The 18,582-nt window shown below is 39.6% G+C and overlaps 1 protein-coding gene across 2 annotated transcripts in view; it reads right to left on the bottom strand.

Moving 5' to 3' along the window:
* cidec (cell death inducing DFFA like effector c) overlaps positions 1-18,363 on the bottom strand; it is a 78,525-nt gene extending 60,162 nt beyond the window's left edge. For both annotated transcript variants that reach the window (XM_084129711.1, XM_084129710.1), the window contains exons 1-4: positions 18,228-18,363; positions 17,770-17,846; positions 17,462-17,603; positions 16,351-16,500 (exon numbers count right to left, since the gene is read on the bottom strand). In XM_084129711.1, the coding sequence (XP_083985837.1) occupies positions 16,351-16,500; positions 17,462-17,603; positions 17,770-17,819 (342 nt within the window). In that variant the 5' untranslated portion in view covers positions 17,820-17,846; positions 18,228-18,363. The remainder of the gene's footprint in view (positions 1-16,350; positions 16,501-17,461; positions 17,604-17,769; positions 17,847-18,227) is intronic.
* Positions 18,364-18,582: the final 219 nt, after the last annotated feature.

Consider the following 18,582-nt stretch of genomic DNA (forward strand, 5'->3'; position numbering starts at 1 on the left):
GTGTTGGTCCGGTATTCTGTTACAACACAGAAGGGGCAGACACACGGATAAGGTAATGAGAGTATTTATTTACAACCAGCAGAAAGATCGACAGTGCAGATGAAGGTGAGTGGATCTGAAGTAGTCCCGATGAAGATGACTTGAGTGACTCAGTTTGTCTTTCTTGCAGATGGGGAACGGAAGGAGATTACCAGAACCAGAGAGGACACAGGAGAACACAGGAGACGAGGACCCACGAGGAAGACTGGGAGACTGGGAGAGATGACCACGGAACTGGTAAGTAGTTGAGGAGTCCTGGAGGTAAGCATGGAAATAGTGTCTAGATGCAAACGATACCGGACAATGAGTGAGAGTGAGAGCGGGGTTTAAGTGCAGGAGGTGAATGATGAACTGATGATGTGCAGGTGTGTGTGATCAGTATTCGGGAGAGGAGGTGCGCCGTGATTGAGTGAGGGTGGAGTCTGGCGTGATTGTAACAGCGTGTAAGTGATGTCGCTATGAATTTAGGCAAGGCATTAGTTCCTAAAATTAATTAAATAACAATACTAGCTTAACCCTCTGGGGACCAAGCTGTTTTTGGGGTCCTTGAGATGTTCTGACATGCCTTGACATTTGTGCTTTTTTCAGTTATTTATAAACATGTTAATGGCAAAGGTGTAAATTCACTCTATATAGCACAAACAGGGCTACCATAATATGCGAGCAACGTGTATGTAGATGTTTGTATTTTTAAGAGAATAATGTTTATGCGTGGTTATTGAAAAAAATTAAAATGAAAGTTGCTGAATTAAGACCACAAAACACATATTAAATATGTGTCCACAAGACTTTTGACTAATTGATGTTGTCCCTTTGAGTTCTAGCTTCAAAATGATGTAAAAATAGTCTTGCTTTATCGTTCACAAAAAAAAATACATTGATTTAAATGGTGTGAAACAGGTTTTGCTTGGAAAGCCAATATGCAAGGGGGAGGAGTAGTTTACACCTTAGATTATGAATGCCCCACCCACTCTGTATAATGAGCCATTCACTCAGGTGTGAAACTGACTGAGCCACAATGCAAGGACAAAAGATGTATTTAGAAGAAGACTTATATTGACCATTTAAGATTTCGCTTACATCTCTCTTGTAAATATGTTTTGCTATTTTATTCAAAATGTTACAATTACAACAATAATTACAATTTCAACAATATTTCAAGTGTACTCTTTCTTTGTAAAAAAAAAAAAAAAAAAAGATTATAGGCCTACATTTTATCATATGTATTCATTAGTTTGAATATAGCCAACATTGGAACATCTAACATCTTAGTCTATGAATTTATTTTTGACAAAAATAGTATTTTTTTGCAGTTTAATACGTTGCTTATACAAATACATTTTATTTCAACATATTCCAGTCGATTTTTACTCATCTCAGTAGGCTATAGCAAAGCAGTTTATTCTTTCACACACAGACGCGTGATTCATATTTAGGCTAAACAGTCTTTACAAATATGTCCCCTTCATTCATCTCACAGAAAGGCGAGTCATATTATAGAAATGTGATTCATCTTTTTGCGGTTTACATAGGCCTACACTAAAGTTATTCCATAACGTTATTCCACACGTGAGAAAAGAAAACAGCCTACCTCACTCCTCAGCGGAATCTGCTCCTCATTTCAGGAGATATTGCTCCTCATCAGCACTGTTCTGAGGAATATTTTCTCCATAAGGTAGGCTATAATGTCTCACTCGCGAGGAGTCGCGACGCGCTTTGTTTACAGCTGATGTGGGCGTTTCACAGCTCTGAAATAGTTCTCAGAATTTGCGTTTGAATAGCACGCGCTCTCCGGGGAGTGGTCACATTACTGTGAATGAGCTCCTAATGAGCTCGACAGGAGTCGCTCTCTTTTTATACAGATTACAGAAGCTGAGAATATTTGTTTTTTATATAAATGACTTCATTTAAAAGATGCGATCTCAAGCTTTATGCCCGTGGGTCTGTTTGCCTGTTTGACTGAATTTTCGCGGAGTTATAGATCATTTTCGAACGCGTTTCAAATGGGAGTTTACTGACAGAGAGAAGGCAGAAATCGCATCATGTTAATTTTTCTTTATTTGTCAAAAAGCAAAACACTTTATTTTTATTGTGAGTATACAGAAAAAAAATAGAAACTGAACAGGATCGATTGATGTATTACACGAAAATGAAAGATCAAAATTAACAGAGCATTTAGTGTTTATTTTCATTGCTAAAAAAAAAAACGAGCAAAACGCGCGGGCGCGTTTGTGGTCCCCAGAGGGTTAATAATAATAATAATATTAATAATAATAATAATTGAATACATAGAAAACGAGCCAATTATCGTATTGATATCGTCAAAGGCATCTGCCATCAGCGATAACTATGACTATCGTCGATACACGATACTACTGTCTATTGGCACAACCCTGCTCACAACCTAAGCACAAGCTCACCTGTTCACCACAATGGTAACCAATTTTTTAATCATGTTCTACAAACTCTTTTAAATGTTCAAAATAACTAATCATTTAACACTTAAACTCTAACAAGTCTTTCCATTTTCTTAAAAACACAGAAAACGTCTCGGGTTACGACTGTAACCCTTGTTCCCTTTCGAGGGAACTCGCACTTCGTTGATGACAGCACTTTGGGGAACGAGTACCCACTATGCCACAACGAGCCCTGCCTGTTCCAGTGTGAAGCTCGCACAGGCACACTTAGGATGAGAACAGTACAGTGCCTGACGTAGAAGGAATGTCCAGGCTATAGAATCTGATAAAAGTATGAGGGGTGGCCCATCCTGCTGCATCGCACACTTCTAGGATGACTCTAGAGGACACCATGCCTCTGGTTGAATGAGCCCTGGCGGCCAAAGGTGAAGGCAAGCTGCGCACCTAATAGGCCATAGAGATAGCCTGAATGATCCAGTTAATGATGGTCTGTTTCTATGCAGGAAGCCCCTTCTTAGGCGACCCGAAACACACCAGCAACTGAGGAGCGTGGACAGCCACAATGGCAGCCACGTACACCTTGAGTGTGGACGGGGTAAGACCAGCCGAGAAACAATCTTGGAGGAATTTTAGCACTGAAGCCACCGGGCAGTTAACTGGGTCCACCTCATGCTCTCTACCAAACGGTGAAAACATTCCATTTTAGGCCATACAATTTCCTTGTGGAGGGAGCTCTAGAGCTGAGTATGGTCTCGACTACTACTGACAGGCCAGCCTCTTGGTACTGTGCCGCCTCACAGGCCAGACCCACAGTTTCTATAGTTCTGGCTAAGGGTGAAATATGTGTATATATATATATATATATATATATATGAATGGATCCACGTCCACTGGGCCGAACCTCTCGCATATCTACTTCACCACCTTCACCACCTCAATTCTCCGGGCCTCAGCCCCTGCCTCGACAGGATGTCTCCTCCCTGATTCTGGTCTCCTGGGATGTATGTTGCTCTGAGAGACAACAGTCTCCCCTGGGCAAGGCCGCATTAACAATAGGGCTAGGCGGGGCTAAAGCCCTGGGGCCCGAGCAAGGAGGAGGCCCATGATTGGCTATGGAGCTGATTGACTAGCCATCGGTAACGCTGATTGCCAAAGCCTCACCACGTTGTCGGACAAAATTGCGGATTCGGCGCTATGATTGGTCCGATAGCCTGTCGATCAAACAGCTGTCGTGGGCAGCAGGGCAGGGTAAATCAGGTGATCGCTGCCTGCGCTTTATTAGAATATACGCATCCACCAGTCAATCGCCTCCACTTTTCACTTCATTCTAGTATATTCTGAAAATTGGCATGCAAAGAACAGTCTTCGTCTTCGATGTAAAAATGTCATCTAATCAAAAAAAATGTGAGAGTGGGGCTCAAAAAAGTAAATTTTTTAAAGACAGCAGAGGAAACATGAACTACTCAGTAAAATCCCCAAGCTATCTGGTTATTTTATTAAAGCTGATGATCACGGAGTGGTGGAAGTTGTGGAACAGCAAGTGGGCCGGGCACATGATGGAGCAGATAAAAACACAGCGTCATCGACCCCACCAATTTTCGGTAAGTTTGATTATTAACTTGATGGATGTATTATATTGCTTTTTGTGTTTGATCAAACTCTATATTCTCTGGCGATAATATAACCCAGTAGAAATGTCAATCGTGCTACGCCATCACGATTCATGATGTAAGCTTATCATTTAAACACGTTTTTAAGCATTGTGGTTCAAATACAAATGATTTTAAACCACTCAGGCACATTAAGCAGCTGGGGATAATTCATTTTGGTAAGTGCTCGTTTTGAGACCATGGTGAACTTGAGACGGTTTTGCACAGTGCACTTGAGTTCAGACCCCGAGGTCTTAAAGTGACAGCAGCTGCTAATAAAGCTGCTGTTGACATTTGTGTCAATAATGTTAATCAAACATCAGAAATAAAGTAATTTACTGCCCTTGACTAAATCACTTTTGTAAAATGAATAAGAATGAATGTATATTGAATTTATATTGAAAACTATGAATTGTACATTTGATTACTTTATACAATATAATATTATTCAGTGCTTTAAGTTTTTCAAGTAGGTCGATTTCTGGTAACCCTTCCTTTTACAGTCCCCTAATTACTAGGAATTTACCTGGTAAATATATGGTAAGTTATAGTTGGTTTTTGGTAATTACCACAGGTAACAAGTATGTAAATGCAGAGAAACTACAAACTAATTACTAAGTATTTACCTGGTAAGCATATGGTAAATTATAGTATTTTAGTGTGTAATTACTTAAGGTGATTAGTATGCAATTACAGAGAAACTACCAGGGAAAAAAACACCACTGTTAAATATCAACTCAACAAAGTACTGTGTACTTGTTACCTGTTTAGGTTGGTAATAACTCAGATTTAATTGTGTACTTCCTCAGAATGTAGGCAGCCAATTTTTAGAAACACCTCCAGTATTACCCATCAATTCAAGTTAGGTGTGTAGTTATCCTAGGGTTATGTTGGTAACAGTCCATGTTTATTTATTACTACCTTGAAATTAAGATGGTAGTTTCCAATAAATTACTTTGTCTTACATAGTTGTTGTTCATTGTTACACCCATTTATAGAGGGTTTATCAAATAATTTACCTTACACTTACCTGGTAACTACCCCGTAGGAACAGTTTTCCATAATGTCATGGTACATCTTAAATACTGGGTATGTTCTTGCAGATGTTTTTACAATTTACTCTGTAAGTAAAGTGCAACTGTACTGTAAAATGAAGCCTTGTTTATTTCCATGGAATTACTGGGATCTTGCCCTATAACCTGATCATTCCCTTTTCCATAGTCACATTTTTTTTTACCTTGTATGTCCTGCAATGTTACCAAGGAAAACATGACAATTTACTCGGTAAGTAAAGTGTAACTGTACTGTAAAATGAAGCCTTGTTTATTTCCATGGAATTACTGGGATCTTACCCTATAACCTGATAATTCCCTTTTCCATAGTCACATTTTTTTACCTCGTATGTCCTGCAACGTTACCAAGGAAAACATGACAATTTACTCAGTAAGTAAAGTGCAACTGTACTGTAAAAGGAAGCCTTGTTTATTTCTATTGTATTACCATACTCTTACCACATCCTTTGCTGCTTAAACATTTTTGAAATCACAAACTTTTACCATGTGTGTTCTGCAACTTAACTAAAACATTCCAGCCTGGTCTCATTAATAAGTAGTATTAATACGTAATTTTCAAAGATAGAAAACTACATAGGCTACAATTATGAAGAAAAACAACATACGTGTAATCACAATAATTTATTTATTGCGAAAATGTCAAAACCGGTACCAAAAGTCGTTCACATGACGATGTGTTGCAGTCACAGTCCTCTCTCTCAGTATATAATAGTTTTGAATGAGGTACAGAGCATAATTTAAGTTATTAATCCATGAAAATGTTAATCCGGCTTCCCTCTGTGTGAATGCGCGCGCGCTTCTCCATTTCAAATGTAGTTTACGACTGAAATACGGATGTTGCAATCTGTGAGGAACATGGACGAACAGGCCCACATAGCAAAATTTGTCTGGCCCACCTCTGGGCCTCATCCTTGCTTCAATTCTGGCCCAGTTCTGGCTGGGTCCCCGGCCCAAAACTGGCGCAATACACTGAAAACGGACTCAAACAACTTCCTCTGGCCCAGATGTGGCCCACACCCTGTAAAATGACTCTTATTTATTGATATGGCCCAGGTCTGGCCCAGGCACTGTAAGACAGAACTGGCTGAGAGTCGGCTGGGTCCCCGGGCCAGATGTGGCCCACACCCTGTAAAATGACTCTTATTTATTGATATGGCCCAGGTCTGGCCCAGGCACTGTAAGACAGATCTGGCTGAGAGTCGGCTGGGTCCCCGGGCCAGATGTGGCCCAGAAACTGGCAGTGAAACACAAATTCAACCATTTAAAAAGATTAAGGGTTTTTATTATAAAATTAACAAATCCACTTTAACATAAGCATGTATTAACAATGAACAAATACACTATTAACATTTATTTACAACACAATTTTTAAACTACAAAATAATAAGTAAATTATATTTACTGTATATGATTAAAAGAAAAACATCACTCTTTCACACACAAACTATCTTTCACTCTCTTTAACACTAAATAAATGTCAAGTCACCATTAAATATATAGCGCTATATACAGTAATGACTGTTTCAAAGCAGCTTTACAGGGATAAACAGGACAATGATCAATGATGCAAACAGTTCAATTTGGCTGTAAAGCTGCTCTAAAAAGAAAATAGTGTCATTGTTCAGCTGAATTCAGTTCAGTGTTGATTCAGTTCTGTTCAATAACTGTATAAAGTATATCAATTATAAAAAGAGTTCATTTTCATTATTAAGCAGCTCTGCGGAAAACAGTGATGTCATCGTCCAGCTCTGTTCAGCTCTCATATAATGGTGTCAATGCAGGCAGATCAATATTATTAAGAATAAGTGTCCCCAACTAAGCAAGCCAGAGTCCATCAGTGACAGAATGGAGAAAGAAAAACAGGCTCAGTCGAAGGGCCAGTTCTCCTCTGATCAAACAACAAACATGGTGTGTTGAAGCTGGCCGTTGGGTCTGTGCGGAGGACTGGTCTGGCTCTCGTGGATCTGATCCGATGACTGTGCCGAGGACTGTTGTGTCAAAGACGTCTTCACGGTGTTTGTGTCTAGGTCTCGTCTAGTTGTGATGTTGTCGTCTGGCATTCAGGGTTGTTGTGGTCATCTGAGGGTGCAGGTCCATCATCTGGTCTGAATATGGACTAGATCTGGCTGAATTCAGTAACCTTGGGATAAGACTGAGACAGAGACTAACATTAGCGTAGATGCCATTCTTCTTATGATGTAACAAGTACATTCGTTGTTATGGGAAGTGTTTCTGGTTCTGGTTGACCGAATTTATGCAGCCTAACAATCCTTTAACAGATGTAAATTTAGAAATGTGAGAGTGAGTTATGTTTATGCTAGGTTAAAGAGGTGTGTGTTTTTAAATAGATTTAAACTTATCTTATGTCTGCCCCTCGATCTGCTGCCAGTCCGTGATCCCTCGACCTTCATCTCAGCAGCATTAGCTGTGAGGGTTTCTCTGAACTGCACCTTTTAAATAAAGGAATAGATATTGTGAGGTCAATATTACATCTTAAGCATTAGTTTAAGCACATAGGTTTAACAAATGTTGTTGCCAGAGTTCACACAGCAGTTTAAAATATCGGTAACACTTTACAATAAGGTCTCAATTGTTAAAATTAGGCTAGTTAATGTGTTAACTAACATTACCAATAAACAATTAGTTCACAGTGCATTAACTAATCTTAACAAATACAACTTTTGATTTTAATATTGCATTAACAAATGTCAAAATGAAAATGAACTAAGATTAATAAATGCTTTAAGTATTGTGCATTCTTAGTCCATCTTAACTAATGTAATAGTTAAACCTACATTAACAAATGAAACCTTATTGTTGTGTTACCAAAATATCTGTAAAAAGTGTTGGTGTCAGATTCCAAACAGTGCGTTCAGATGTTCGTTCAATCATTGTAAGTTAACATCCCCTCTGCAGTAAAATGTTAAGAACTACCATTTTAGTAACATTACACAGTGATATACGCTTTAAATTTTTCTTTAACTCTAAAATGCACCTGCTCTAAAGCAGATTACGCAATAAATAAATAAATAAATAAAATAAAGCAGATTACGCCACATTCAAGAACACAAGACGTGCCAAAGACAATGAATTAAGAAGCTGCACTTATTTTGCAGATTCTCATGTATCTATATAACGCTTTTCCGTTTCGGAGTTCCCCACAGGAGTGTTAAAACCAAATAAATCTTATTTTTTATTTCAGATTGTAGCCTACACTGTCTCCGCGGGTGTAGTACACTGTGGTCAATGTAGTTCGATTCACAAATAAATGACTCTTTTGAGAGGTTAGTGAATCAAATCAGAAAGAGTCGCCTGTATAGAGAACTATGGCGCCGAAAGCGTAGTCCGACTCCTATGATTCGACTCATATGAACTAATCACTCGTTGAAAAAGACGAATTGACTGACTAAATTTGAGCACAGGAATATAACTCAATATCATTTCATTAGCCAAAATCCAGTGCACTGGATACAGCACAGCAGTTTTTCTAATAAAAAAACCCCTAAAATTTATCCTAAAAAGAGACCGTAGCTCATCCAACACTCTCTCCGGGACCGAATGGATATTCTGAAGTAGCCTAACGTTAGCCTAACGTAAACATCTGATCTAACGTTATATATATATATATATATATATATATATATATATATAAAAACACTATATTTATCTTGACAATTAATACATCAAACACCACTATAACAACAAATTAATTAAATTACTTACTCGTTTTTTCAGATGAATGATTCCTCTCGAAAACGTTGGTCTGCGTCTGCAGCCTGCAGGATCTTCCTCAGGATTTAAATTAACCGCCAAAACCTTTTTTCAAGTGGCCCGCTTGTGACAAAACGAACTCGGGCCGATGGTAAATACACACAGCTATACCGTATAGCGCGAGTACAACTGCTTTTAGCCGACACTGGCCCTTCATAAAAAGCCGTGTATGAGCCAGCGCGAGTACCACTGCTTTTAGCCGACACTGGCCCATTCATAAAACGCCGTATATGAGCCAGCGCGAGTACCACTGCTTTTAGCCGACACTGGCCCATTCATAAAACGCCGTATATGAGCCAGCGCGAGTACCACTGCTTTTAGCCGACACTGGCCCATTCATAAAACGCCGTATATGAGCCAGCGCGAGTACCACTGCTTTTAGCCGACACTGGCCCATTCATAAAACGCCGTATATGAGCCAGCGCGAGTACAACTGCTTTTAGCCGACACTGGCCCATTCATAAAATGCCGTATATGAGCCAGCGCGAGTACAACTGCTTTTAGCCGACACTGGCCCATTCATAAAACGCCGTATATGAGCCAGCCCGAGTACCACTGCTTTTAGCCGACACTGGCCCATTCATAAAACGCCGTATATGAGCCAGTGCGAGTACCACTGCTTTTAGCCGACACTGGCCCATTCATAAAACGCCGTATATGAGCCAGCGCGAGTACAACTGCTTTTAGCCGACACTGGCCCATTCATAAAACGCCGTATATGAGCCAGCGCGAGTACCACTGCTTTTAGCCGACACTGGCCCATTCATAAAACGCCGTATATGAGCCAGTGCGAGTACCACTGCTTTTAGCCGACACTGGCCCATTCATAAAACGCCGTATATGAGCCAGCGCGAGTACAACTGCTTTTAGCCGACACTGGCCCATTCATAAAAAGTCGTATTTGAGCCAGAAGTGTTGTGTACACAGTCGGCAGACTCTGGCCCATTATCTTGTCACCGATGCCGACACTGAGCCGACAGTAACGCATTTCAGCCGGAATCGGCCCAAATGTGCTTGCTATCTGGGGGTGAGAGCCAATGAGCGTTTGATATCACTGCCGTAAAACATGTCGTAACGCTTCTTGAGGGCGCAATTTTTGAATTTTGAATTCATCACGAGCGCGGGATTTGACAGTTAGGGACTGCGCTGCTGTGATAGCCTGTGAAATGGAGATGAAGATCACTCACTGGATAAAGGGCTGAATTTGGATCTCTTTCTTGCAAACGTATGGATTCTAAAGATTTGGATTATATCAAGTATAATAAAATTGATGTATTTTGTGAATTTATGTTGGTGTATTATTGTTCTATTGGAGAAAACGCATTTTGTGTCTCACTGTAAATAAACTATTAAAATGGTTAAACGATTAAATAAGGTATTTTTAAGGTTTTAAAGTGTATTCTTGTTTAAATGCATGTAGGCTAATCGTTTTTGTGCTGTTAATTCGTAAACATTTTACATTTTAGTGCTGTAAATACGTCAGTATTATACGTTTCTGTGTGTATAAAACGTAAGTAAATGTACGGTAGAATTACACTTTACGTAAAAATATACACGTATTCTCATGAGATCACGTTGAACATTCTCAGTAAGTAAAGTGCAACTTTACTATAAAAGGAAGCCTTTTTATTTCCATGGAATTACTGGGATTTTACCCAATAATCTGTAATAGCTACAGTTACGTAGCTATTAGATTATAGGGTAAGATCCCAGTAATTCCATGGAAATAAAAAGGCTTCCTTTTACAGTACAGTTGCACTTTACTTACTGAGTAAATTGTCATGTTTTCCTTGGTAACGTTGCAGGACATACGAGGTAAAAAAAAATGTGACTATGGAAAAGGGAATTATCAGGTTATAGGGTAAGATCCCAGTAATACCATGGAAATAAACAAGGCTTCATTTTACAGTACAGTTGCACTTTACTTACCGAGTAAATTGTCATGTTTTCCTTGGTAACGTTGCAGGACATACGAGGTAAAAAAAAATGTGACCATGGAAAAGGGAATGATTAGGTTATATGGTACAATTCCGGTAATACCATGGAAATAAACAAGGCTTCATTTTACAGTACAGTTGCACTTTACTTAATGAGTAAATTGTAAAAACATCTGCAAGAACATACCCAGTATTTAAGATGTGCCATGACATTAGGGAAAACTGTTCCTGCGGGGTAGTTACCAGGTAAGTGTAAGGTAAATTATTTGATAAACCCTCTATAAATGGGTGTAGCAATGAACAACAACTATGTAAGACAAAGTCATTTATTGGAAACTACCATCTTAATTTCAAGGTAGTAATAAATAAACATGGACTGTTACCAACATAACCTTAGGATAACTACACACCTAACTTGAATTGATGGGTAATACTGGAGGTGTTTCTAAAAATTGGCTGCCTACATTCTGAGGAAGTACACAATTAAATCTGAGTTATTACCAACCTAAACAGGTAACAAGTACACAGTACTTCGTTGAGTTGATATTTAACAGTGGTGTTTTTTTCCCTGGTAGTTTCTCTGTAATTGCATACTAATCACCTTAAGTAATTACACACTAAAATACTATAATTTACCATATGCTTACCAGGTAAATACTTAGTAATTAGTTTGTAGTTTCTCTGCATTTACATACTTGTTACCTGTGGTAATTACCAATAACCAACTATAACTTACCATATATTTACCCGGTAAATACCTAGTAATTAGTTTGTAGTTTCTCTGCATTTACATTCTTGTTACCTGTGGTAATTACCAATAACCAACTATAACTTACCATATATTTACCAGGTAAATACCTAGTAATTAGGGGACTGTAAAAGGAAGGGTTACCCGATTTCTTATGTGCCTTTGTTCTATTGTTATTTGTGACTGCCGCTTCAGTAAGCCTGAGTTTCTTTTCTTAAGCTACTGTGATATTAAAATAGTAAAAAAAATAGTCTCCCGCCTGAAAATAGTCCCCAGCTCGGTAACTTCCAACGTGACCGGGACTAAGTTTGTCTAACCTATTAGACCTATTTTCAGGTGCTGTGTCATATCATTACACCTGCTGCACTCATGGTACGGCAGCAAAGTTTCTTGATTATTACGCAGGAATGAGAGTATAGTTCCTAGCCATATCAGCCTAGAAAATCACAACTTTACATTGTCCGCCAGACCCGGAGATCGGCTAAATGGATTCGAAAACGGTAAAACTCAACTGTTTAACTCTGGGGGAGTTGTAAAATGAGCCTATTTCCAAAAAAAGTGGAGTATCCCTTTAATCTAACATCTTATGTGTAAAAAATGTTTCATGCTTATCTTGACCAGATCACCAGAAAGATGAAACATTGACTTCATCTGCTGCTGGAGCTAATGAGACTGAGCAAGGAGAGGTTTTGGTTGAGGTTGATGCTAATAATAATGAACTGGGACAGCCTTCTGCAGATCAACCTGAGATCAGCGGCCTTGCATCGGCTTCCTCTCCTACCCTGCACGCTGTTGATATCCCAGCGTACACAAGCACTGATCCTGGAACTTGGGGAGAGATCAATGACGAGGTTCGGGAGTACTGGGCTGATAGAGGACTACAGTTTTGTCAAAATATGACAGCTGATTTCTCTGCATCAGAACAACAATATAAAAATCAAAAGAGAAGATTTTCAAAAAGTCTTTTTAATCGCAGACTAGTGAATGGTGAAAATGTCAGACGAGATTGGCTGCTCTATTCACCATCTAAAGGACCCGTGTATTGTTTTGTGTGCCGGCTGTTTGGTGTAATTGACAAGAACGCCCATTCAAAATTTGGAAGTGCTGATGGCTTTAATGATTGGAAGCATGCAAATGAACGGATTGTCGAGCATGAGGGATCTGAGTCGCATCGCAAATGCATGCTTGTGTGAATTTCAAGAACTGCAGAGCAGGGTAAAATTGACAATGAAATAAAACGGCAGTATGAAACAGAGAGCCAGTACTGTTCAGAGGTTCTTAAAAGAGTAGTTACCGTTATTAAATTTATATCTGAGCGAGGACTTGCTTTCAGAGGAGACAACCAACAATGTGGATCACCCCAGAATGGAAACTACTTGGGTTGCCTTGAACTAATCAGTCAATTTGATCCATTTCTTAGAGAGCATATTGTACGGTTTGGCAATGCAGGCAAGGGGACTCCTTCATATCTTTCATCTACTGTGTGTGAGGAGTTAATTGATTTGATGGGTGACAAGCTGCTCTCTGTAATCCTGGATAAAATCAGGACAGCCAAATATTTTTCGATAATTTTCGACTCCAGCCCAGACATTTCACATTCAGACCAGCTCACTTTTATTGTGCGGTATGTATCTGAAGAAGGAAGCACAGAGGAGCGTTTTCTTAAGTTTCTACCCATAAGCAGTCACACTGGTGAGTCACTGTTCAATTTAGTTATTTCAGTTCTGACAGAGATGAATATAAACATAGAGAACTGCCGTGGACAGTGCTTTGACAACGCCAGTAATATGGCTGGTGCTTATAAAGGTGTGCAATCTCGCATACGTGAAGTCAACCCGTTAGCTGAATGGGTTCCCTATGCGGCACATACTCTGAACTTAGTTGGGGTAAATGCTGTGAACTGTTGTCTTGAGACTGATGAGTTTTTCTCATTTGTACAGTCTCTTTTTAACTTCTGCTCAAAATCCACCTGGAGGTGGCAGATTGTTACGTCCAACCTAGGAGAAAATGAGAAGGGCCGTGTTCAAACTCTGAAATCCTTGTCAAACACAAGGTGGAGTGTGCATGCACAAGCAATCAGCACCCTTTGTCTAAATTATGACAACATTTTCCAGTCCCTTCAAACAATAGAAGAAGATGATCATCAAAACCTGACCACTCGCAATGAGGCCACATCTCTCTCTAGGCAGATGGAGAAGCTTGAAGTTGCCATCCTGTGCAGTGTGTGGAACACAGTGCTGCAGCGTGTTCAAAAAACAAGCACACAACTTCAGATGGTTGCCCTTGACCTGTCTAATGCTGTTGCTCTGGTGGGCTCATTGAGAGATTTTATTGCAGATCTCCGTGATCAGTTTGAGAGGTTTGAGTCAACAGCCAAAAACATGTCGTCATGTGTATGCCAGACATGCAAAAGTGACATACAAAGGGAGAGATGACGTAAAAAGCAACCAGATGAGTCATCTGTGGCAGATTCACAGAGTACAATGTCAGGAAGACAGAAGTGTCAAATTGATGGTCCTGCCATAGACCTCTCGTAAAGCAGCCGTCCATGACTGCACCCCAGCCCGTGAGAGAGGCATCTATCGAAACGGCTTTCCGGCGACATGACACTTCCAGCACGGGACCTTGGGACAGAAACCAAGCTTTTTTTTCTACATAGATAGGGAATGAAGGCATCTGCAAGTTACCCTGATCATGCGGAACGGGTTCCCCCAAGGGGAAAACCCCTTGGTTTTCAATCACCACTGCAGTGCCCTCATGTGCAGCAGGCCGAATGGAATGACGTTGGATGCTGCATGCCACAATACCACACCACTCCCAGGAACGTGGTTCTCTGGGCTGTTGCCAATACACTTTTCTTTGTGTTGTCTCAACCCCAAGCTCTGGATGTGGGAAAGGACGACATCTCGATGCCGAACTGCCAGCTCTCTTGACTGGGCCATAATAAGCCAGTTGTCGATATAATTTAGCACCCTGACACCCTAAAGCCTCGGCGGAGCAAGAGCTGCATCCATGCATTTGGTAAATGTGCGAGGGGAGAGCACTAGGCCGGAAGAATCCGATATTGGAATGCTTCACCCCTGAAAGCGAACCTCAGGAACTTCCTGTGAGATGGAAGGATGGATATGTGGAAGCATGCGTCCTTCAGATCTGTCGTGACAAACCAATCCTCGGATTTGATTTGACTCACAATGTTGGGAATGGTGAGCATCTTGAACCTGAACCTCCTCAGAGACTGATTCAAGTGCCTGAGATCTATAATTGGACGCAACCCCCCATCCTTCTTGGGAACTATGAAGTAGCGGCTGTAAAACCCGGACTCCCTGTCCGGCGGAGGAATACCAGCAGGCCTCCTTTACCAGCAGGGAGTTTACTTCCTGTTCCAATACCCGACCCTGCTCTGGGTCGAATGCAGTCCAATCCACCCCGCTGAATTTCGGTGAGTGGAAACCGAACTGCAGTCTGTACCCTTTTGAATGGTGTGCAGGACCCAAGGAGAAATATTCCTTAGATTTTTCCATACATCGAAATATTTTACCAAGGGAACCAGCCTCCCGAGGCCTCTCAACCTCTTCGGGTATTGTTCGAGATTCATTCTCGACCCCCTGAAGCGGCTCTCCGGCAGGGTTCGATTGAAAACGATTCTGGGTGTGCAGATGCGAGCCCTGCCTGGCCGCAAGCCTGTGGGACAGACAGTGCAGCTTGCACTTGCTGGAAATCGATACGTCCCGAAGCGCACTTGATGGCAGGAAGCCGACATCGATTTCCTGAGGAGGTGACCTCGATCCGTGGGGCAGGCCGAAGAGATCCTTATGTAGTACATATGAAAGTGCTATATAAATGCCTCATTCATTCAAACATTGTAACAGGAAACCACTACAATCCTCTGCTAAATAGGGAGCTGGATTGACCATGGAACTGGCACAGAGAGAGGTGGTGGTGAGCGGTGAAGATAATGACATGATGACTCATAGTCATGTGATATGGAGTGTCTTTAAAAACACTCTTTTGTGCTGAATTACTTCCTTCCACCACGGATTAAAATCTAAAGTTGACAGTTTAAGAGATGAGCCCAAGATTCAGTTACTGAAACTTAACTTTGCCTTTAGCCAAATCAGTTTGCCCTGGAACAATTAATAGATTAATAAGACCAAAGATTGCCCGTTTGATATACCCAAAACTAATTTTTATCTCATGTTTAACCACTATGTACATAAGCAGCAAATTCCTGAAGGACTGGCCTAGATAAAGCTGTTCTTGGCGGGTACATGAGCACTAATGGCCACTAACGGCCTGTAGCTCACATCTCCGAATACGTCTAAACAAATTTTCAAACGGGTTTGAATGTAAAACACATATTTAAGGTCTAAACGACTACATTCTCACCTAAAAATACTCTTAAAACTACATTATGTGACACTATAAAAGTAGTATTTGTAAATAAATTGTGTTTTTGCTCCCCCGCCATTGAAGCTCACTGTAAGAGATGCTGTCAATATAGATCAGGCAGAAACAAGCAGAGTGTCACAAATAGTGAAGCTGTTTCCGAATGGTATCAGTAGAATATCGTATGCCTGGAAAAGGCTCTCAGGCAATCAGATTTGAGAACCAGAACAAAATAAACTAAATTCATTTAATTCATTTAAAATGTTACAGTCAGTATCAACAAATATTGCTGTGTGCTGTTAATCCAGAACCTCAGTTTAAAACACTGACCTGCTGTGGGGCCCACTTTTGTCCTTTCCCTAAGACCATGAAGTCAGTGTTGTCCTTTAAGGTCTGAAAAAAGTCCTCAGTATCCACTCCAGTTCCATCCTCATCCAACACTAAAGCACTGACACAATGCATGTGAAATACATCCATCACCTAGAAAGGAAAAACAGTGCCTTCCTTGAAAAAGCTTTGGAGCAACTGTGATGGAATTTAATGCAGTGCTTCCGTTCTAGAGCTGGTTCCACATGGCACTAAATATCCAACATTTGAATGATCATATATATTGATTCAATTTGACCACTACAATGGTAAAAGCCATAAAAAAAAACAAACAAAAAAAAAAAAAAAACAGTTCTAATGGAAACATTCTATTATCTAGTGTATTTAAATTTGACATACTGTAATAGTGTGAATTACAAATATTTCTTCACATTTCACTTTTATTTCAATCTCCTCAATCTACGGTTTTCAGAGACTGAGGTAGCTAACAATACTGGAAAATGAATGATTAAGGATAAGACAACAACATTTTGCTTGACATATTTTGAAAGAGCATCTCCTGATCTCCACATGTATCTAACAAAATTTACCTTCACTGTTAGAAATTATTCAATCACTAGTTTTTATATACATTTTTAGTGTCATACAGGACCATGTAGTATTGTTTTAGAATATGTCAGACATGAAAAATATGCAAACTTATTGGACTGAATTTCCTATTTGTTATTTGAAAGAGATATGTTACAGTATATGAAGAGTATGTTAGTATGTATCTTGTATGTATCGATGAACAATTTTGCAATTGAGAGGTAGCAAAGATGTAGGGGTCTCAGATTTAAGACTTACAGCAAATCTGTTTTAACCAAGATTAATAATCTAAATAAGACTCAATGCTTATTATGACTTAAATGTTGTCTTGTCATACTGCAAATCAGATCATGCAGACAGAATAGACAAGCACACTTTTCTAGTCTTTAAGATATTTATTAATATTTATATTTATTAATATAAATATTTAAGATATTTATATTTAAAGATAAAGATTTCACAAAGAAACAAATAATTATTTCAGATTCTTTTTGTTTCTACCGATCCTTTTAATTGCTGTCCTCACCTTGTTCCGTAGGTCTCTCAGGTCACTTGCCATGATGCCTTTCTTAATGGAGCGATCAGAGTCGATGACCCGGAAGGGTCTGGCGTGCTGAGTCCAACGTGGTAAGAGCTGCTGGGTCATAGAACCACAGGCTGATATGCATCTGTGGACAGTGACACACACACACACACTCTTAGTCACAAAATGGCTTGCTTGAAAACCCAGTTCCCAGTTTTGCACAAACAAATATAAAGAAGCTTATTCTAATTATGAATTAATAGAACAAAACTTTGCATATAAAAGGTCAATCGTAATACAAACACTGTTACTTTGACAGGGAGGTCGAGAACACATCAAGAGATTTCTTGGCATTGTCCATTGGAATCAACTGTATAGCTCCAGTAACCTTCAAAAATACAGAAAATATAACATAAGTAAATAAATACCATTAATATCATATCTTTACAGTAGATGATCATAGACAAGCAATTTCTTACCCCAGTATTAAACGGACACACATAGCACTGGCTAAATACACATAGGACAAGAGGACACTGATACTGTGAACAGTACATCTAGTTTCTGTCCATTCTGTCCATAAAATATATTATATTCAGACATTCAAATATTTAGAGTATAAAATCTATTGTAAAGCTAAAACTATTTTGTAAACCTGAACACATAATAAGGATAGATCTGATTAGCTTTCTTGACTTCACTAGCTATTGTAAAAAAGTATTACTATTTTACAAGAAACCTTAATACAATACTAATAATCACATAATACCTTAAAGCAAGCTCCGCGGCTCCGTTTTCTGCTCTGGTATTGTTCTGAATTTACATTAAATCTGCTTGTCTCATCTCTTTGTGGCCTTGAGTATCATTGCAAAACAATTTTTTTTTCACCTTTGCTCCACACTGACAGCAAGAGTGTTTGGTCATGCTGTGTTGAGCAATAATGTCTAATAGCCTCTCAGTTCCAGTTCACATCACACCACAACAAATAAAACATACATTGATATACTTGTAGTGCATGTTCTGTGTTCAAAAGAACTTCACTTCACATCCACTAGCCCATATAGAAGTAAGGCCAATCATTTGTATAGAAGGTTGTTTTCGCCACACAATAAAACTTTTTAAAA

This window comes from Abramis brama (genome assembly GCF_963993115.1).
Source record: "Abramis brama genome assembly, chromosome: 11".
Taxonomy (NCBI): Eukaryota; Metazoa; Chordata; class Actinopteri; order Cypriniformes; family Leuciscidae; genus Abramis; species Abramis brama.